Source organism: Protopterus annectens, chromosome 1.part1 (assembly GCF_019279795.1).
Source record: "Protopterus annectens isolate FY-2018-M chromosome 1.part1, PAN1.0, whole genome shotgun sequence".
Lineage (NCBI taxonomy): Eukaryota > Metazoa > Chordata > Ceratodontiformes > Protopteridae > Protopterus > Protopterus annectens.
The window spans coordinates 1,237,320,031-1,237,343,800 of NC_056726.1; the positions used below are offsets into that span (position 1 = coordinate 1,237,320,031).

The 23,770-nt window shown below is 42.1% G+C and overlaps 2 protein-coding genes across 2 annotated transcripts in view; one reads left to right on the forward strand and one right to left on the reverse strand.

The window, feature by feature from the left end:
- Positions 1-23,770, forward strand: part of LOC122809527 (lectin-like) — a 538,335-nt gene that overhangs the window by 343,635 nt on the left and 170,930 nt on the right. The window lies entirely within an intron of this gene.
- Positions 17,208-17,402, reverse strand: SMIM30 (small integral membrane protein 30; the record flags this gene model as incomplete). The annotated part of the gene is made up of 1 exon (XM_044085310.1): positions 17,208-17,402. A coding segment is annotated over one exon (195 nt), but the record flags the coding sequence as incomplete, so codon positions are not given.

Genomic DNA, 23,770 nt, shown 5'->3' on the forward strand with positions numbered 1-23,770 from the left:
CTACTGTACGATGACACATGTCCGCTGGAACCGTGTCCCCGCTGAGACTGTCCAGGGCCACATCCACATGGCCTGCTGTGTCCTGGTGTTGACAGCGCAGCACCAGCTGCACTGCTACTGCTACCGGCACTATGGGAGCGGGCATGTGAGGTGGCACGCTCACGTTGACCTACACTAGGTGGTGTTGCTGGCCTACGTCCACGTGGCCTACGCCTCACTCCTACCAGGTGTTCCAGCACAGACAGCTCCTGCTCGCAGATTGCCATGCCTCGGTCAAGGATTCTGACCATTTCACCTAGTCGCCTATCCAGAACATTAGCAATCTCCTGTTGAGCATTTGCCAATGCCTGGATGTTGTCATTTAGGGTATGAATAGCAGCCCTCTGCAGCCTCTGCCCTTCTCTGTTCTGCTGTTCAGCACGTGCCTGTGCCACCATTACAGTCTGGAACATGCGTCTGGTGATACCAGCTGCTGCGCTCTGTCCTGCAGGTGCATGTCTGCCAGAGGTCCTCCTACAAGCAGCACCGGCCACATGCCTGTGTGGCACATCTGCAGTCATTACACTGACACCATGGTGTGTAGACACACCCTCTGTAGCCACCACACATTACTGTTCCACGACAACAGACGCTGACTGTCCTTCATCTATGGCCACCGGTGATGCGGTATGTGTTGGCAGCAGAACTGTGTGCGGGGAAGAGGGGGACAAAGCTGGGATGGTAACCATTGGCACAGATTCAGCCCCTGACAACACTGCCTGTACCTCATGCATATGTTCATCACCGCTAGTATCTGTGAGGACACTAACATCAGATGGACCGCAGGAGGGTAACACACATACATCACCTGTGAATGCAAAGAAATACTGTAAAGTACAATAGACACACACACAGACACACACAGACACACACACAGACACACACAGACACACCATGCATGTGATTTGTCAGATGGCATGCAGCATGCCTGCAATACAGCAGAGGGCATGCAGCTCAGACATTAATAGTGTTAGTAAGCATACCTCCCTGGAGTGCACACTACAGCAAGCAGGTGTCATATCAGCAGCCATGCAGTTCACACAATCATGGTAGTATGCATGCATCACCGTGATACACCATGTGTCCCAGAACAGGATAACAGTACACATGGCTGACGTGACCTTGACATGTAATCTGCTGATATGCGCATTAACATGCATACATGTTTGACACAATGGTGTCCTGACACATGTACAGCATCATAATGGGCTTCACATTGCAGTATTGTGTGTATGCCCTGCAGATAGAATGCATGTTTAGCAAATGTGCATGGGCATGGGAGGGTAGTGTGAGCCATCTACATTGCTATACAGTGTGAAGTACAGACACTGTGCCATTGCATGGCAACATGAAGCATGTATGTTGCTGTAGAATGCATAATATGTACACATTTCATAGCCATAACTGCAACACAGTCGTGATGTTCGACACATCTTATATGGTAGACTTCAGTGACACCTCCAGTAGCTGTGCACAGGCATTTAGGTTGTCCACTGTACCACATCAACTGTATAATCGGTCAACTAAGGCTATAATTGGACCATGTCTGGACAATGTGCAACAGGGTGTATACACATCCCAAGTACTGTGTGGCTACATGTCTCTGGCCATTCCCCATGGCCATGTGTGCACATGTGTTGGCCAATTGTGTGTGATGGGCATCTTCTCCACATATCTGTGTTGTCCCATATGACATAGACCCATACATGTCAGATATGTCACAATCTACAGGGCTATGCAGACAACGGGTTGTATGTTTGGTATGTGGGGTATAGGTCATGCGATAGTGTGACAATATTGCAGACAGAACACTACATGTCTGGGACATGTCAGGTGGCACATCACAATGTGTGCACCCAATGCAGGGGCATATGACACAATGGTGACACTTGTGGGCTGCCCATATCACAGCTCACTGTGTGGTACTGTGTGCGTAACACACATGTTGTTCCAATGCATACTACATATGTCTCCATTGTAGAACACCTCCACCGTTGTATGCACAGCTGACCACACATGTTGCAATGTCAAGTACTGTGGTATCACGTCTGTGTATCATTACGATTGTATATCTTGCACATGGGTGGCGTGTGTGAATGAAGGGCGGTGTGACCTGCATATCATGACTGGAACAAACATCAGGTGTGCAAGTGTTAACTGGCCACATGGCAAATAGATCTACACTGTAACATGCCTGATACTGATGACAGTCTCACCTGCAACGGACCCATGTCTGTGCGGTATGCCAGAGGTACCTATATAGGGGTGACACACCAGTATGACCATTATCCATGAATGTATGACAGCCACAGGTTGCACTGTGCATGTGAACACATTCACCTGTGTAATAGCATATAGTATGCACATGTGTGCATACACAACATAGCATACTGTAGTATGCAGCATGTGTGTCCACATACCTGGCATATGTTGTTACTTTACATAATGTACAGTGACACATGCAACTACATGGGATATAATAGCCATATGTGCAGTACTGACATACCAGGCAACTCCAGGCTCATTGGTTGGGAGACACCCACCTCCACGATTGCAGCTAGTGTTTCTGGATGCTGTTCCCTGGGTGTCCCCAGACTGGCCAGTAGCTCCTCGGTGTGTGTGAGTGGGGGCTGGATTGGTGGCCCACCACCTGTTCCACCTTGTTCCCTGGCGATTGCAGTGGCACACTATTTTGCATGTCGTATCAGGTCCATGCAGTGTCTGCACACCTGCTGGTAGGTGCGGTTATGGCCACCCACATCGTTCACCCTCCTGCGTAGATCCTGCCACAGGTCATCCCGCTGCTGGGCATGCTGTGGCACATGGCTGAACAACAAGTCATAGTTGTCATGGAGCTGTGGGATGAGGACATCATCCTCCTGGCAGGTGTATGCTGGGAGGCGTAGACGGGGCATTATCTGTAAAACATAATGATGGTGACAGGTCACAGTTTCAGAGATGTACAGAGATACTGCTGCACATACATTTCTATGACATCTACTGCATCTGCACAGTTATCTTTGCAAAGCATCATGACACTGACACGACTGATGTGGTTGTGTCACATATGTCACACCCATTATGCATTGGATATCATCACCATATATGTGTGTCACCTCATTACAGTGTTCGTACTCCATGTAAATGCTGTCTTGCTGTGGGCATGTCTATTTGCCTGCTCTTGTGTTCTTACCTATCTGCACATGCCTCGATTTGTCCACGGTACTACTGTTGACCTGGATGCTGTGTATATGGCACATGTCAATACAGACACAGCTGTAATGGACTTGAGCAGTGACAATGCACACATGCGCATGGACACCTGTACATGCATGTGTTTTGCCATATACATCTACACAGCACTGTACAACTGTTCAACATCCTGCCACGGATTGCCTGTATTACACATGTGATAGACATGGGACAATGGATAGTCAGACGACATTCGCAGGGATGGTCATCAACCATAGCATGTGCAGGCACGGTTACCATGCTGTAACAGCCATTGTGCCACCGCAAGGTGCATCAGTGCCACATTACTGATCCAGTCAGTTGATAGTACATCTACCATGCGGCCATCACACCATGTATGACTGGGATGACATGTGCAGCTTTGATGGACAGGGTTGCATGGTATGGCGGGAGTATGTCACATATATGGCACAGGGATCTGTCCAGCCTGCAGCGATCCTAGTATTAGGACGGTGGCTGTCCATGACATATGTCATATAGATCAGGATATGGACATGTAGCATGTCCATCATCATGGTGTAGCAAATGTCCTTTTGCAAGGTAGACAGCATGCTGCATAGTGGAGGTGTGGATTGTGAAGGCTGGTATCGCACATCCATACATAGCCATTACCCCTTACAGGTGGTATGTGATCCAATATTGGTCACCACAGTGCTGTATATGCCTGTCCAGTGATCTCCGTACTCATGGATGGCACCCTGACATGACATGGGTACCTCATATGACTACCTAAGGGGCCTGGAGACATCACCATGTCGGGGGGTGCACTGCACAGCACCATCCCTTACGCAGTGTCCATAATGTTGCCACAGCCTAGGTAGTAGTTTATGGGTACAGGGATGTTCATCTAGTGGTGACACTGCTGGTATCATCCATCAGACTGTGCACATATGTCACACACCTCACCCACACAGCCCATTCTGTATGTTGTTCACAACACTGACACAGCTATACTGATAGATCATGGCCTTCACAGCCTTACATACACAGATGCCTAACATTTGTCTGTGTGGTATGGGCTACAATGACGGTGGGGTACAACACATTAACCCTGTTCTACTGTATCTGGCACTGATGTGCTGTGCACATGTCACTCTTGCACCTTTTGTAGTTGTGAGTCTGTCAACAGGCCACTGGTGAAACACTCCTGTGACATGCAAAGGTATTTGTAATCAAATATCCGTGCTGTCTTGTACATCTGTACTGCTAAGATCTACGGTGCTTTCATGGACATGCACACCATACTCAGCAGGGTTATTGTGCAGTGCCATCCTAAATGACTGTCATCACCACTTGTGTGTTGATATTATCCAACACCCTACCTGTATTGTATGGTCATGCTAGGCACTTGTCCAGAACATGTGAGCATGTCATGAGCTACTGATTACTATAGCGCTCATTCCACACCATGTCCCACAGGTACACTGGCTGTCCTACACTTCCCAGCTTGCTTAAGGTACGACAGCTGTTGTACACATGTAACGCACATATCCTGTGGGACATGGTTGTATATACAGGCATGTCCAACTGTCACGTACCAGTGCTACTGCCTGTCTATATGAGGGATATGTCGTACATGTGGCAATAGAGCAATTGTCTCATGTACACATTCAATGCTCACCTCCCAACATACGGCACTACAGCCTGTGGGGGATGCACTTCTGCAGCCATGCTGGGCCCATAGCTCTCAGGTGTACCTCATTACGGGGAATGTACCTCATTTGGGGTTCTAAAAGGTGCATGTTCCTCATGGTTCCACATTGGAAGGGTCTGTCACACATTCATTGTTGTACATAGTTTACCTGCTAGCCATGGCTAAATAGATGGGAATCACATTAATTCATTGGAATATCTGTTTTATACATAAGACCAGCCTATTTTAGCCATCATATGCCCTTCCTAATTGACGCTGTTAGTAATCCAGTTGTAAGTGTTCCACATTTCGCCCATTTGTCACATGGTATGAGGGCTAATGTTCCTCTGTTTGGGGACAGGGGGCTGACAGCTATGGCTGGGGGTAATGCTGTCGCCAACCCTGACTGCACCTGACAGTCATTTGGGGATGTGTAACATTCGCAGCACACCTCACCCATCACATAGTCTCACATGATCTACACCACTGGACACACCTACGAGGACAACCTGTGCAGTACGTCTCCATACTCACTGTAGGCACCAGAGGTAGCCCTCATCATGGCAGACAACATCACCAGCTTATAGCCCACAGCCTCATGTGTGTCCTCCACATACAGCCAATAGTGAGTTATAACATTCACAACACACCAGTCATAGCTGACTCTGTAGGGTGTCACACTGCAGTCCCACACAGCAGGCTACACAAGGTGTTAGTCGCTTACATCTTGCTGTTGGGTAACTGCTTCTGCAACATAACCTATGCACCCATGCCACACCTCACCAGGTACGATATGTCTGTCATTCGCCATGTTAGTGTGATGGCCCTGTGATGCCACTTCACAGACTACGTGTGCAGGGACATGCAATAGCTCAACAGTCTTATAGCCCTGAGGGTGTGGACCTAGCCCTGGGGAGCATTTTGCATTCGTCTGGACATGATACCACTGTACAATGACCGGCTGTGTCACTTAAAAAATCTCCAGTTCCCGAAAATACCTTAGTTTCCCGGCTTCAAACCTTTGGGCCCTGGATGGGTTCCCCCTGGTTCTTTAGGCCCGGGCCCCCTATTGTAAATGCCCTTCCACCTTAACACTTACTTTCCAGGTCATGTTGCCCCTGGTGGTTACCCCGGCGGAAAACTCCCTTTGCGTGTGTCCCGCCACCCCACACCACCTCCAGTCTACCTGGTGTTACCCGCTACACTCCCAAATTCTTTAAAGTCCTGGTTTTCACCATGTCTGTTTAAACACAGGGGTGTGTTGGGCTTTCCCCCAAAATTTTACATTTTTAAAAGTTCCCCGGGTGTTTACCCTGGGGTGGATAGGGGTTTTTGGCTTCATTTTCCCTTTGGGGTTGAAACATTGCTGCGTGGATTACTTTGACCTTCCTTTAATTTTCTTGGAACCCACATTTTGGGTTTTCCCCCGGTTTTAATTTTAATTTCCTGGCCTGGCTATCTTGCCTTATTTGCATTTCCGGCCCGCTTTTTTGCTTTGCTCCTTTTCAGGCCCCCTTTCTTTGAATTTCCTACCTCCCCTTTTTTGCATTAATGTCCCCATCCGGGTTTTTCGGTTTCTGCCGCTTGTCAGCTCCATCTTTGGGTTTTTTTTTTTTGTCATTAACTCCTTCCCTATCCGTTTTCTTTCTCCGACCCTTCCGTTTTTGCATTGTTGTGGGTTGATTTGGGTTTTGCCTTTCTCCCAAAACCCTTTCGCCCCCTTTTTCCTACCCCCGTTTCCCCATTTTTTGCGCTGTTACCGGGCCAGTTTCAATCCCCCAATGGCTTTTGCCACAGTGGCCCCTCGCTACGATTCCTCCCACCCATCCTCGGTGTTAACCGCGGCCCGATGTCTCCCGGGGTTTGGTTCAGTTTAACCCTCTTTGCATGGCTTGACCACTTTCGGGGTTTCGCTCCTATGGGAACCTTCCCCTGGGGGTTGGTTGTTGTTCATGCCTCCCTTTGTGATGGTTAAACCCAATTTTTATTACGTTTTGGGTTTTTGCATTTTTTAACCCCTTTTTTTTGGTTTGCCCATGCCCTCCTTTGTGTGTTATGTGACCTGAATTAAATTTTTTTTATTTTTGCATTTTTTTATTATTTCTTTATTTCACCTTTTCAATGCGTTTGTGTACCTGGGCTGGCCCTTTTATAGTTGTTTCTGTTTGGAAATTTTCCTTTTTTTTTGGTTTAAATTTTCCTTGGCTTTTGTTACGTGCAACCCCTTTGTTCCATAGCCTTCCCTTTCTGGTTTAAAAAGGAAAGGGTGTTTTTTACCTTTCCGGGGTCGCAGTCTGGGACCATTCATGGGAAATTTTTTCCTAATTTTTCTGGCCCAAATTTTCAATGGGGGGTTTTCATCCTCGCCAGCCACTTCTGAATCCCGGGAATGTTTTGAAATGAATTCGCATGTTGCAATTTAAAAAAAAAGGTTGTTAAATTTATTTTTAAAAAAACCTAAATCGTTTCCCTTTAACAGTGCAATTTTCATGATTTCAAATTATAAAAAAAAGGGTTTTAAAAAAATAAATAAACCCAAATATTTTTCAAATTCATATACCATGCTGGACTTTAATATTTAAAAAACAAAAGGAATAAAAAAAAACTTTTTTCCCAAAAATTTTCAAAATTATATATACCCCAAAACAATTTGCCTTTTGAAATTAATGGGAAAAAACAAAAGGAAAAATAAAAAAAAGTTAAAAAAAAAAGTTTATATCAGTTTTGCTTAAACCAAATTTTGCTCTACAAAAAACATTGGAAACCAATGTTTTTGATATTATTATTTTTTTCAGCCAGCTATGCTTCCCTTCTTAAATTTCTTTGTCACAAAATTTTTTTTCCCGGATAACCCAAAACGAAAAACCCCCCAAATATTCCGACCCCCGCCCCCGCTTACTTTATTAGTTTAAATGGTTTTTTCTGGGGACCAAAAAAGAAAAAAAACACAAGGGAAAAACCCGAAAAAGCCATAAGACCCTAGCTATCCACTTCCGTACCAGAAAAGAAAGAACCAACAAACATCAAATACCCTATTTTAAAGAACCCTTAAGCCAGACTATAACCCCTCCAAAAAAATATTAAATTTCCTTTTTATAAATTTTACCACCTCATTCCCAATGAAACCCTTCAAAAAACCATAAAACACTCCCAACCAACTCTAACCCTAAATTAAATTTACCCCCTCTCACCCAAAACACACAACCTTATCTACTAACCCTTTCTTCCATACCACGGGAAAACCCCACCCCGCAAAAAACAAAAACAAAAAATTTTAAATCAATTTTCTTTACTGGTTAAAAGTCCTAAAAAACAACAGCAGTCAATTCCCCAAACACCTTTAACTTCATTTTTTAAAATACTGTTTCCGTACGAAAAAACCTTTTTTTTTCCTCCTTTTTACCAGGCCGGCCTGAAACCCCCTCAACAAGAAAAAAGTTTTTTTAAAGAACCCTCCCATAGTAAACATCAAAGAAGGAATAGCAACTGACGTTTTTTTTAAAGGGAAAAAAACCCTAGCCCCCAGGCCAATTTAGTAAGTGACTGGGGCAGCCACCCTTCTACTTTCTGTCTTTTTAAACCCAGATTTTGGGGGTCAACCCCGCCTTTCATTAATTTACTGCTTTTTCAGCAGCTTTACATGCTTTTAAAAAATAAATTTAAAAACAAACTGATGGCCTTCCATTAATTCCGGACTTTGCAAGTCAATCGGATTTCTTAAAAAAAAAAAAAAATAATTTTTAAACAAATTTTATTATGAAAGAAAAGTTCCCCAATTGGAACTTTTTTCGGGGCGGATTCCCCAGCCAACAAATATAATACTATAATTTATTTTTTAAATTGGTTTCCATTTCTTTGAAATTTTTGGGGCTGCAAATCCCCATTTAAAAAACAATAAGCCCCTAATCTCAACTTTTTAATCAAACCCAAAAATTGGTTAACCCCTTTTTTTTACCCCTTTTTTCCCAATCTCCCCAAATTTGCAATTAAACCCTTTAAAAATGAGTCAATAAAAATCATACCCGACAAACTCTTGTTCAATTTTTACAAAACTCAAAACTTTTGGGAATTTTTAAAGGGAAAAAAAATTAATTTTTTTTTTTAAAAAAACTTTGGTTTCTTTTTTACCTCCATTTTGGTTTTTTTTTAAGGAAAAGGTTTTGTTTTCTCATTTCTTGGTTTAATAAGTTTTTTTTTCACAAGTTATTGGTTTTTTTTCCCGAGGATTTTAAAACATGAAAATTTGTGTCTTTGGCTTTTTGGGGGAAAAAATTTTTCCTTTTTAAACACCCTTTTCTTGGGGTTCTTTTTACCTTTACTTTGAAGCCAAAAACCAGGTTTTAAGGTTAAACCCCATTCCTTACCTTTTTTTAAACCCTCCTTTTTCCCTGAAAAATTTTTGAATTATGCTTTCTGGGTTTTTTTAAAAAAACAGCCCCTATTGTTTTCCCATGATTATTCTCTTTCTTAAAGTAGCTTTTTAAATTTTTTTTTTAATTAGCAATTTTTTTCTGGTTTAAAAACCAAAACAGGGTTTTTTCCCTCTATAAAGTTTTGAACCTTCTACATTGGGGGGAAAAAAATTGAGTTTTTTTCCTCTTTGGTTTATTTGGGGGGAGGGAATTTTTTAGAATTTAAAATTTTTTAAGAACCCCTTCTCCTTTCCACAAACAAAATACATTGAAAACCCAAATTTTTTAGCAAATTTAGGCAGCTCCTCCCCAAATTTACTGGCCTCCAAGGAAGGAGGTACAACCCCCACACCTTTTACTGGTTTCATTAAATAATTTTATTAAAGGATTTTCCTGATCTGTCAAATTTTAAACAACAAAGGGCCCCAAGGAACCCCTTTTTCCAAGGGCCAGACATTTCTTTTTCCAGGCGGTAAAAGCACAGCCAACCCTCACTTTCCAGGCCCTGATAGGGACCCTGGACACACTTATTTTTTTAAAGTGAAAGGGTACATTTTTTGTTTTTCCCCTCTTTTAAATTCCAAACTGCGAAGGGGGCCCGGTACTAAATCAGGGAAAGTATTTTTATTTGTATTGGTTTAACACCCGGAGGTTCCTTCCCTTTGGGGGCAACCAGTATTTTCTTAAGAGGGTCAAAATTTTACCCGCGCAGGGAAAGGTTTACTTTACCTATTACCGAATTGTGCCCAAAGGCCCGTGTGCTTAATAATGGCCTTTAAAAAAGTTGTTAAAAAGGGGGTTTTTTGTCTTTACATTTGGAAAGCCCCTTCCCAAGGGGGGCTTGCCCCGTTTACCTGTTCCCGGGGTTTTTAAATTTTTTTAAAACCTGCTTTACCCCCCAATTCTAAACCACACCCCCCAGAACAGCAAAAAATTAAAAACTTTTAGAAATAACCTAATGCACCCAGGACCCTTTCCTGAGAACTTCGGTTTGGGGCTGGGCGTACTGGAAATGGTTCAAAATGCCCAAAAGGGACCCTTCCTATCCAGTTTTAAGACCCCCCCCCCCCCTGCCTTCAAAAATTAGGACCCAAACCCGGAAAGGCCTTTTTTCCCTCTCCAAATTGGTGGACATGGCATCCGAAACCAAACCAACAATTCCTTTTGGAAACTGCCTCCCTTTAAATTTAAAAAAAACTTTTTAAAGGGGGTTTTTACAATCACTGACTGAACATAAGACCAAAAAACAAACGGGTTTTTTACTACACAAATACTCAAAACCCCCCAAAAACCCCAAAACCAAATTACAAAGGTTCCTGAATTAAATAAACCTAAGAACCCTCAGGCACATCCCCAAAACGAGGAAAAACAAACAATTCCCCCCACAACAAAAAAGGGGACATGTCAAACCCAAAATTTCCCAAAAACCCTTGGTGAAACATCCCCAAAAAATTTTCCCGGGTAAAAATCCTTGCCCCACCCCTAAAAGGCCCAAAAAGGGGAAATTTTAAAAGGGTTCCTTCAGGGGGGTTTTCCAGTCAAGCAGACCCGGCACTTACTCCAAACTAATATTACCCAAAACCTTTCCAGATGAAGTAAAAACCTGAGACAACCCTCCACAAAAAAGACTTTTGGTCCCCAAAAAGGTCCAGGCTGGGCCCCCCCATTAGCAACAAACTCCAAGATGCCCCAAAAACCATAAAAAGGGGACAAAAATTGGCTTATAAGGTTTTTAAAAAAGGGGGCCCCAAAACTTTCACCTAAAAGGGAAAATTTTTAAAACGCTTTGGCCTAGCTTTTAAAGCCCTTTTTGCTTTTAGAAATTTGGAAAACCCATTCCCAAATTTTTTTTAAATTTTAAAAACAAACCTCCCAAAATCCAAAAAAATTGGGACAAGGTAAGGGAAAAACCCCTCAAAGGAGGAATCTAACAAGAAGTTTATCCCCAAACCCCAAATGGGAAAATGAAACTGTCTTCTAACAGGCAAAACCATGGAAAGACTCGGTGTGGTTATTCCCCAAAATTTGAATTAAACCCCCAGAAAAAGGGGAAAGGTTTAATTTCCCTCACCTAAGGATAAGGACCTCAAGGGTGGTCAGGCAAAAAAGGAGGTCTCCAGCCCAAATAACCATAAAATCATTAACCTTTCTTGCAAACTAAGTTGATATAATGGAAACCAAAATAACCTAAGGGACTCAAACTTTATCCAACCCATTTTCTTTTCAAGGGGATTTTCTTTTAAAATTTTACTTTCAAACAGGCCCAAAGGTTCTTGACGAAATTCCCAAAGCCCTGAACCGCAAATCTTCACCCAATAATCAATATCCTTGATTTCTCACAAATGGAAATGTACCCCCAAATTTTTTGTCCCCTGGTAAGGCAGAACCCAAGGTGGTTCCCTGAATGTCAGTCTCCCACCTAACCCAAATTTTAAGGCTCAGGGTTCCCCTTTTGTTTTGGGATCTATTTCCCAAATCCCAACCAAAACAGGGGGAAAATGGGAACCCCTTTAGTAGCAAACCGGGGCAATTTAAAAACCCCCAAAATTTCTTGGGGCTCTAGAGAGATAACTTTTAGGTTTAAAAAACCATGGCTTGGGTGACCATTTTCAAAATCAACTGGGACCAGAATTCCCTAGTATGTGGAAAAACCCCACTAAGCAGAGAGGGTCAAACTGGGGCCCAAAAATTGGGCATTAACCCTTTGGAAATGGGCCTTGCCAATATAATTAAAAAATTCTAATTGCAATCATTTTAAAGGGGTTCACCCCCGTTAAGCAACCTGACTTTTACAAACCAAAGTTGATCAATGCCCCCTTTAAGTAGAACCCCCCCGACAAGGAAACCCCAAAAACCTCCCAAAAAAAGGGAAAAAGTCAGTGCCCCTGGCAACCCTACTGTAGGGATTACAGTGTGGGTTCTGTCAGTAAGTCAGTTGGCAACCCATCAAGTGATGTAGAGATTAATGCCCAGCTTCATAAGTTTATCTATGATTCCAGAGTGGGGGATGGTGTCAAAGGCCTTGGCGAGGTCCAGATAGGCTGTGTGGACTGCCTTCCCCTCGTCCACGGCTCTGGAGACTGATTCGAAGAAGTCAGTATGGTTCAGGAGTCAAGATCGGCCCTTCATGAACCCAAACTGGGTGGGGTCCAGTGTTTTAAGGTTGCCAATGTCTTTGTTTATAAGTTCCATGATAATACGTTCCATGGCCTTGCAGATCAGGCTCGTCAGACTGATGGGGTGGTAGTTCCTGGGATCCAAGGTAAATACTCCCTTGTGGAGTGGGATAACTGTAGCTGTGCACCACTCAGTGGGCACGAAGTCTGAGGTGAGGGTATGATTAAACATGACACTTAGGTGATGTGCCAGTTTGTTTTGTAGTTCATGTAGTACACAGCTCAGGATGTCATCTGGTCCCATGGATGCTGTATTCTTAGCTTTGGAGAGTGCGTTTTTTACCTGTGTGGCCATTATTACCGGAATTTGGCAATCTTCCACTATTGAGACGGGCCATTTAGTGGGTGAGAGGGGGGTGAAGTTGGCACTGAATCGATCTGCCAGGATATTGGCAATATCCTTTGGATCAGTATATTTAATGCCATTCTGTTGTACCTCAGAACAGATCTGAGCATTGCCATTTAGATTTTTGACATAGTTCTAGAATGCCTTGTGGTTGTCTTTGGAATCTTTGGCAATTTTATTTTTGTAACTAGCTTTGGAGGATTTTATGAGTGTTCTCAGCTTCTTACTGAGGCTGGTAGGGGAGTTTTTTGCATCCTGGGATTTTCCTCTTTTCTGCAACAGTTTTTTTCCTTTTGTTGTAAAGTTTTTTTATGGCAGGGGACCACCAAATTGGCTTCCTTTTTTGGAGGAGAGCATCTTGGTTCTATTTGGGATGGCATGATTCATGCACGAGTGGATGTGCTCGTACAGTGCCTTAGTGTAGGACTCAGCAGTCAAACTTTCAGTTCCCGTCTGCATGGGTGTCATGAAGTTTGTAACTTCTGACTTGAGTAGCATGAAGTTGGACTTGGAGAATTTTTTTATGGAGGTTTCCTTACTGGGGGGTGGGGGTGGGATGCAGATGTTAAGGGCGATTAGCTTATGGTCTGACCTGACCAACAAGGTGGTGACCCTAGGTGCAGAGCATCAATTTCCCATGTTGGTAATGACCAGGTCTAGGATATTGGAGCCCCTGGTGTGACTATGGATTAGTTGATCCAGGGCATTGAAATTTATGAATTCCAAGAACCGTTGGGCAAAGGTGCTGGTGCATGAGTAGTTTTCTCAGTTAATGGTAGGGTAGTTGAAATCACCCAGTATTAAGGTGTTTGGTTGTATATTAATATTTTCCAGTATGTTTAGAAAGGTGTAGTGAGAACCTTGGGGCATGGTGGGGGTTCCGTAGCAAGCTAGAATTTGGATTGCAGTCTTACCTAGTGTTAGTTGCACCTGGAGAATTGCAGATACGTTGTGCTGGGCAACTAACCTGGTGGTGTGAATATCCTTGGTGAATATGAACACTCCCCCACATTTAGTGTTTCGATCTTGGTTTGGTAGCCAAAAAGTGTGGTAAGAGTTGTAGCCTGATATTGCAGGGGTGCTCTCTGGAGCCTTGAACCAGGTCTCAGTTACTGCACAGATATCGATGTTCTCTATTTTTAGGAGTGCCTCGAGAGAGTGCATTTTGAGGTTTAGACTTCTAGCATTGAGTAGCATTACCTTCAGATTTTGCATGCTTGTACCTGTTACAGTGGTGGTTTTGTCCTTTGAACTTTGCCTAAAAAAGGCACTATAGGGGTGGCAAGAGCCTTAGCCAGCAACCTAAATCCCAGGGGCGACAGGTGCAGACCATCTCTGGCAAAGCATCATGGTCTGTTGATCATGTTGTCCCAGGCAAACAGATACTGGTTCCCCTTTGAATGACACCAGAAGCTTAGCTAATTGTTGAAGTCAGTCATTTTGTCCTTATATTGTGGTATAATTCTGGACGAAGGCAGGATGCTACATAGGGTTAGGGTCATACCTGCCTGGGCCACATGATCCGAGAGCTCTTCCATGTCTCTTTTCATGTAGTCCAGGGAGGTACGTCTCAAGTCATTCACTCCAACACGCAGAATGACAGAGTCATATTTGTACTTGTTGTATAGTGACTTGAGTGCATGAGTTATGTGGCGGATCCTGGCACCCGACAGGCAGCTCACTGTAATTTTCTGCTTGTTCAGCCTGGTGAGTGGGACATCAGTGTTCCTGACTATAAAGTCACCTATGACTAAAGTGTTAGGTATGTTGTCTTGCCTTAGGGGCTGTTGCTGAGTGGCACACTGGTGTTGTGAGCTATGTGACACTTTGGTTGTGATTGGTGTTTGTTTCTTTTCAGCTTCAGAGGTCCTTGTTGCTTGGGCAGGTTACAGTTAAGGGCCTCCGCATATGTGGATTTAGTGTTGCTATGTGTGGGTGTTGGTGGTGTGAGTTTAGAAGGGCTATGTGTTGCTTGAGGTGTAGTGCGGGTGTTAACATTCTCCTCTTGACTGTCTAGCACAATCTTGGATGGAGAGAGTGTTGCTTCCAGTTTGGCTATGTAAGTGCATCTCTCACAGGTTGTAGTGTTGGGTGGTAGGAGGAGAGGGTTGTCTGTATACATGAGGCAACTGCTGCATTGCCCCAGTATGCCCAAATTCACCAGGTGGACAGGAGAAATCAACAGAAGCTGACCCTTGGACATGCCTGGTTTGTTGCTTTTTTTTTTAAAGTACAGGAGCTGTTTTTCCTTATCTTGGCAAGGTACTTTGCAATTATAGGCTGTTTAGTGCATATGATTAATTTCTCCTTATTAATAAGAAAGTTGAGTGCTTGTATCAGTTTAAGGCTTCCTAGTGATTTCCAGCAGGTATTAGAGCAAGTGCTAGTCACAGGGATGCTTAAAGGTAAGATGAAAAAAAAATGGTTTATCTTAAACACTGCAGTGTGCACTAGAGAAGTTAGATGTGAAAGTAGGTAACTTAAGTTTTACCTGTCTAAAAAGTTAAGTTTTAGTGGAGAGTCACTATTTTTAAAACAGCAAGATAGACTGAAAGGGGATGATCACGTTTGTATTCCGGTACTATAGAATACAGTAGAATGGCCAATAAATTTAAATAGTTGAAGGGGAGTGATTTCACAAAATGATAATTTTGCGCTTACTCACACAAGCCAGTGAAAGCAGAGAGGAAATGAGATATATGGTCAAATTAGCATAAGAGGCAAGCAGCTAGAAAGACAGTGGTATTTAAGAACACAACAGTAACAGTATGGGAGGGTGGGGAAAAAATTCTGCCTGACTCACAAGAAACAGAGCTGTGGTGCCTTTTGAAGTTTTAATATGCAGTTAAAAGCAGAACACAAGCAAAACACAAGGTAAAGAAAACAAATCACAGCACTCAAAATATAAAAAGGCAATAAACCAATACAAAATACAACAAATAAAAAGCAAACCAACCTCCAGTAGCTTGAACTCTCCAGCTACTTCAGAATTTCACACTGTTCTTCACAAATAAATGCCCTTCACTTATTTCACTCCACCAGTGGTACTCTCCAACAACAGCTCTTTGTTCTGCAAACACCAACCTTCTAGACATAAAAAACAGTTCTGTAGACTCCTTATATTTACTTTCATCCTTATTCCCAGCTTGCTCCTTTATTCAAACCACTTTCATGCTTAACTATGTACTCGTCAATATCAATATCCTTACCTTTCGCAATGGCCACCTCTAAGCTACTTCAGACATTGTGACATTTTCCTTACTAGATGCTGTACACAATATAGAGTATCTTTTACTGTATCTAAATTATTTTTATTCCACATAATTTGTGAAAAGTTTTTCTTTAACGCTTCTTGGAACTTTTCTCTTCATTCGTCTGCTGAAAATGGGGATTACATGGTCCAGTCAGACTAACACAGTTAACAAGCGTAGTAAATAAACAAAACTATGTAAGAAATTTTTGTTTTGAGATGCATGGCACAAAAAATGACTAGCAGCAATACACAAACCTTTTCAAGTTATACTTCTAAAAGGTTTTCTTTTTCCATAATGTCAATGCAACAGCCACTGCAACCTCATTAATCCACTTAGTTTGCCAATCCAGCTAAAAATCACCTAAATTTAGGATATACTAAAAAATCTAGCCACTGACAAATAAAGTATTAAGAAGAGCAAGTATTTGCTACAAAATGAAACTACAAGTGTAATAACTAAAAGAAAACAGAAACACCCCTCCCCCCACATGGATGCACTTCCAAGTAACTGTAAGGTTGGGAAATGCTAGTACGTGGAAATGGTCATATATTTCTGATCAACCAAGGCACCTGTTGTAACTGAATGTTTTTCCCCGCCAAAGTGCATTACTGCATGATTGCAAATTATAAAATGGAAAGGGTTGTTTAAATTTTATTTAATATAAACCTAAATGCAGTCCTTCCCCCTTTAACACTGTGCACATCTCATGAGCTGCAACACTGACTCCATTGCAAAGCAGACTGAAAATGAACTCAAAACAAGCTGAACCCAAAAATATAATTTAATCAAAAAATTCATATATACACACACTGTTCTGTGACTTGAATATTACGAATAAACAAAAAGGCAGTAAAATAAAAGCTTTAGTCTTGGCACTGGCACTCAAAAATGTGTTATATACCAGTAATAGCAAATTATGCCTATTTTGAACCATAACTGGAAGAAAACACATATAGGAACACTCAATGTACAGTGATAATTAAAAAAATAAGTTTGCAGCAGCTGATGCAGTTCCTTGCTGGAAACACATTTCTGTCTGCTCCACAAAATTCCGACTGCCTGTAAGACCGCACAAGACTGTTTTAAGATCCATTATTATTTTATCTCAGATCCAGTCTCCAGTGCTGGCTTACTTAATATTTCTTTGTCACAACTGGTTCTTTTTCTGGCATACCATCCTAAACACGCACAAAACCCAGCACAGGCTATTGCCGACCCCAGAACAATAGCTATAGCGTCATCAGCATCAAATGCCTCAGCTCTGGGTACCAGAAGAAGAAGAACAACAAATCATCAATTGTAAACGACACTCTGGGAAAGGAGCCATAATGACCATGAGCTGATACCACTACACAAGATACTCAGAAATATGTAAAGTACCTATGTATCAAACATGCAACATACCTCTATTCCCTAATGTAACCCTTTACGCACACAGACTCATAATCACTCTCAACAAAAATCATTAGCACTCTGTCACTGTTACTAAATTTGACCACCTCATTCACACAGTGCAAACCATTCAAACACACCACTAAATCTATCTCCTTACCTATTACTCTAACCCTAACTTGGAAATGCTAGCACATGCTCACCCACAAAAACACCACTAACTCTGTTATCTTACTAAGCCCTTAGACTGTCCATCACACACAAAGACAGCCCCACCCCAGCAAACTTACTATAAACAAAAACCTTTCAACTGACAGATAGTGCAGATTTCACTGTGTTCAAGAGTACTGTTAAAAAAAAACATTACATTGACATTTGTACAGAGTCGGGCCTGAAACCTACCTAATAACTTCATTTGTTAAAAAAGTGACTGTCTGTCTCTGTCACAAGAAAGGAACTCTTTCTTTTCCTCTCTGTCTGACTCAGTGACTGCTCGTAAGCAAGGCAACATGCAAGCAAGCCGAAAAAAAACAAAGTATTTATTTTATAAGTTATTCACCAACTGAGCACCATAGTAAGCAATCAAAGTACTGTGTTATGGGCTAGCACTACTGAGAAGAGAGCGAGAAATAATCAGTAGCCATCCAGCCGTCCATGTCATGTAAGTGACTGCGGACGTGGCAGTCCGACCCCCCTTCTACTTTACTGTCGGTTAAACCCGCATAGACTTCTGGGCATCACACCAATGCCTTCTCATTAATCTGGACTGCTTTGTACAGCAGTCTAGATTGACGGAAATGCTAATATAAAAATAAATAAATAATAAATTAAAAAAAAAACAGAACTCGATGAGCATGCACAGTTCAAGTTCCAGGACTTTGCAAGTCAATCGGACTTGCTTAGAGCACAACAAACAAAATATTTAAATACATTTATTTTATTTTTTTATTGAATGTAAAATGTCCACACTTGAATCTTTTTGCTGGGAGGGCTGCAGTCCTGCAGTCCAATGGCACGAGCCGCCACTGAATACCTAGCTCAACTTTCAAGGTCAGTCTAACACTTGGTTACCATTTTCTGGTTAGCACTTTTTGTTGGCTGCTAAGTACTAACATAATTAAAGTCAATAAGCCCTTCTGAAGTCTCGACGTTCTAATACACAAACTGCAACTTAGCATCATGATCTCTTTAGTGACTTCCACTTTCTTACCCAAAATCTGCCCTAGGACATTTTGCAATGAGTCTTTAAAGATGATGTGCAATGAATAGGTCATACCAGACAAACTCTTGTTGCAATTGATATGACAAAAACTACAAGCACTGTTGGTGAATCCCTGTTGGGTAAGGAAAGTAAATCTATTTTTTGTCTGTAAATTATTTAAACTGATAGAGCTGCTTTCTGTTTTACCTGCTCCATTTTGTTTTCTGTTTTAAGAAATCTACTTGGCTTTGTGTTTTTGCTCTATGGGGCAGATAGGAATTTAAATTACTCATGCTGCATTTTTCACAAGCTTTTTTCATTGGTTAATTTATTTCTTGAGTGATACTTAAATACACTGAGAATATCTGTGTCTTTGTCTTTTCTGATAAGACTCAAGGTCTCCAAATACTAAGCACCTTTGTGGCTTCCTGGTGTTTCTTTTTCCCCACTCCCTCCTATTCTTTGATCTGCTTTATAAACCTAGTGATTTTAAGCTGCCAACCCTTACTGCAAATTGAGCTTTATAAGCTGCTCCCTTTCTACACACCTGTTTATATCTTGAATTATTCGCCTTTCCCTGTGCTTATTTTGGAAAAAAAATGCATTTTGCCTCTCATTGCCTTTTCTACTGATTTACTTGCTCTGCCTTCATTATCAAGATAGCTGTTTGATAAATTAGTATATTTTTACACTCTAGCAAGTTCTTTTCTGTGTTTTTACATCAACAGGACAGAGGATGTTCCATCTAGTGACAGTGGGTGAAGGCCTGGACTACATTGGTTGGGAAAACACACTAGAGATTTGTGCATCTAGTTGGTTTATTGGGTGGAGGGCTTACCTTATTTTTAGTACCTTTATAAAGTCTGTATAATTGAGTGGCTCTTGACTCATTTCTACAAAGCAAAGTACTTTTATTGAATAACCATACTTTTATGAGCTATTTAAAGCACACAGCTGCCATCCTGAATTATTTACTGCCTTTCCTTAAGTTTAAGTTTGTTTATGGTAGCATTTCACTCTGGACACTCTTTTACTGCGGTTTTGCATTAGGAGGAGTAGGATTGTTTATTTAGTGGTAGTAGGTATTTACCTGATCTGTCTATGTTGGTAAACATACAAAAGGGCTCTAAGTGTAGTCGTTTTTTTGACCAGAGGGCTCAGTAGTCAGTTTTCTGTATTTCCAGGACTGGTATAAATTTGGCACATTTGCACAGAACCTCTCACTGTGCCAGTGCCCTGTATAGACACAAACACCTGGACACATTTCTTATTTTCATTATACTGTGAAAGTTTGCTGTACTATTTATTGTTTTTTTCACACTTCTTTAAAGTTGCATTTTCAAACTGCTGTAAGGGCTGCTTGTCTTTACTGAAATACATTGTATTTAGTATTTTTTATTTAGTATTAGGCATATTAAGCGTCTGTTTGAGGTTCCTTAACAGTTGGGCTCCAACCCAGTCATTTTACTTTAAGAGGGTCAAAGTCTGCACTCTTGTCGCAGGAGATGGTTGACTTTACCTATATGAGCTGGGAATTTGTGCTGGAAAGCTCATTGTGTGCTTACCTGACTGGCCATAGAGCACAGTTAGTGTAAAAGTTGCTTTTTTCTGATCATATATAAACCTTACATTTGTGAGAAGCTGCTCTTCACACAATGGTGGTTACTAGTGCCTTGTTTACATGCAATCACCAGAAGTTGAAATTTTCTTATAAAAACAACCTCAGAACTTTACCTCCATCCTACGTTACTCAAGGGGCAACTAGCTTGTGCAGTGAACAGCATTTACACATTTAATTAGAACTATTTAGATATACCTTACCTTATTTTAGCACCCAGGACTATTGTTCCTCAGAGAGCTTCTGGTTTGGGTACTGGGCAGCATCACTGGATAGGTTAGTTGCAGATTGCACCAAGTAGGCACCCTTTCCTCATCCAGTTACAAACACCCTCCACTCCTGTCACTTGCAAGTAAACATTAGGACCTGCAACCATGGACAGGCACTTTTCTGCTTTCTCTGCATCCAGCTTGGTGGACGTGGGCATCCTGAGACAATCTAACAATTGCCTTATGTACACTGACAACTCCTTAATTCTCAAACAGAAAATACAGTATGTAAGGATGTGGTTACACAATGACACTGGAGGCTAGACTCTCACATACAGACACAAAAAGAAACAAACAGGTTGTCAGTGACTCACACACATCACTCATCACACCCACAAAGGACCACAGATATAGACACACTTATGCAGAGGTGCTCACATGTAACTTAAATAAACCTCAAAGACCTCTCAGGCACAGTCCTCAAAAACTCTGCATGCACACAAACAAGACAATTCCCTTCACAACAAATAAAGCCACATGTCATTGTGTCTCATCTACCAAATCCATAAGGTGAAACACTCCACAACCCATTATTCTGGTCGTAGAAAACTCCAGTGTGAAACAAACTGATGTCCCTCTTACCAGGCTGGATAAGGGGAAAGTTACAGTTTGTTGCCTGTCAGGGGCCAGGATTTTCCAGATCAAGCAAGTACTCAGGTCACTTACTCCTAAGTACTAGTATGACCCAGTCATAGTCCAGATGGAAGTAAATTACCTGAGACATACCCTCCTTGGACTATATGAAGACAGACATGATTGAGCTCCCAATATATGTGTCACAGGCAAATACGATCCTAGCATTGAGCAACATTTTACCATCTCCATATGATGCCACAATTCCAGTAGAAAATGATTGACTTTAACAATTGGCTTAGCTATTCGTGTTATTCCAAAGGGGTCCCAATACTTGTCAGCCTGAAAGGACATGGCTGACAGGCCACGCTGCTTTGCCATGGATGCTCTTCACCTGCCAACTCTAGACTTTCAGATATTGGCCAAAACACTATCTACCCCATAGTCTTTTTTAAGCATTGCCAAAATGACAAACCGTCCAACATAACAAAAGCAATTCAGTACAAGCTAAAGATAGTACTGCTCAATGCTAGGAATCTGAACAAGAAACTGCGCTCCCTATAAGCTAACCTCACCGTGGAGAATGCTGACATCTGTGCAGTTACTGAAACATGGTTCAAAACCATGGAAAGTACTCTGGTAGTGAATGATTATAATACCTTTCATACATTCTGATCATTCACTGCACATGAAAGAGCAAAAGGTAGAGGTGTCTCCATCTACATAAAGGATAAGCGCACCTCAAGGCTGGTCAGGCAATATGATATGCTTGAGCTACTCCATGTCCAACTAACCATGGAAAAAACTCATTAACCATATTCTTGCTAGCTACAGTTCTGCCCCACTATGAATCAGCAAACCCACACATCATACCTGAAGTTACTACAATCACTTACCATCCAGCCCATTATTCTATTCATGGGTGATTTTAACTTTCCCTCCATTAATTACTAACATGCAGGCCCAAAGATTTCTTGACTTTGTAAATTCAAATGCCCTGAAGCAGCTAGTCTGCACTTCCACTAGGGAATCAAATATCCTAGATCTGGTACTCACAAATATGGGAGAGTGCTGCACCCCCCCCCCACTTTGATGTCCTCTCTGGTAAGATCAGATCACAAGGTGGTCTCCCTTGAAATAAAGGTAAAACTAGTCTCCCCACCTAACCCCAAAATCTTTAAGAACTTCTCTAAGGTAAATTATCCCCTATTAAGGGATGGCATAGCTAGTTTCCAAACTCCCCCTAATCCAATACATTGAGTCAAAATAGGGGAAGCCACCTCTAGTAGCAGACCCGTAACAAGTGGCATACCCCAAGGATTGGTCTTGGGGCCTCTACTGTTAGAGATATACTTTTCTGAGGTTCAAACCAAAACCAGTGGTCTGTGGCTGACCATGTTTGCATATGACTGCAAGCTGGGCACTGTCAGAAATTCTCCTAGTGATGTGAAAATCCTCCTCACTGATGCTAGATGCATGGGCTCAAACTGAATGCCAAGAAATGAATCATTATCCCCTTTGGAGAAAATGGTGTCCTTGCTAATTATCACATTAATAACAATGTACTAAGTATGCAATCAGTTGTGAGGGACTTGGGCACCCATGTTGATTGCAACCTGACTTTTGACCACCATGTTTGACTTTCTACATGGCCCACCTCATAAGTAAGGGTATTTCATCCAGGAACAAGGAGGTCATAACATTCCTGTACTCCTCCCTTATCAGACCCATTATCAAGTACAGTGCCCCTTTCGGCATATACCTTGCCAAGCACATGCAGCAGTTGGACAGACCACAGAGGTTCCTGACCAGGAAAATCCAGGGTCTCAAACACCTATCCTATACAGATAGGCTAAAAGCCCTATCCGTCTACTCAGACTCATACAGACTGCTCAGAGGTGACCTGTGTCTGGCATACAAGGCTGATTCAGACTCAGCCTTGATGGAGTTGCTGCACATCCATAAGTCAAACTCCACTCATTCAACCTGCATGCAAGGTCTTAACCTGGTCTGTGACATTAATAGAACTTGTTGGCGGGATAGATTTGTGTCCCAGTGACTCCCCCATTTGTGGAATAGACTTACTCTCCATGTCAAGCAGAATACCTCACTGGCCCTTTTTAAGATGAACCTGGACGACTGGATGGGAAACAGAAAATATACCCCTGGGATCCCACCTGTTTCCCTGCTGGACAGGGAATACAGATGCTGATTTTGTGGGAACATGGGTAAAATTCTTGGCTAGGCTTATAAGGGCCTCTGGGCCAATAGCCTAGTATCATCCTATGAACCTATATACAACAAAAATAGAAGCCTATGCAAAGATATACACAAAAGCCCTGTATGACCATATAAACAACTACATAGAAACAGCAGTACCAGACTGAAATAAATCTATATCAAACAGCAAAAACAAGCCACTCTGGTAGAACCCTGGTATTAAAAGATTGTACAACAAAAGAAAGAAAATCCTGTTGAGACATAAAAGGGAATGTACAATCCCTAATTAGTCTAAACAAGTGAATCAGGGAACTAGTCAAGTCTCTGAAAGCAGATTTTAAGGTAAAAATAGCCTCCAAAGCTAAGGATAACCACAAGGCATTTT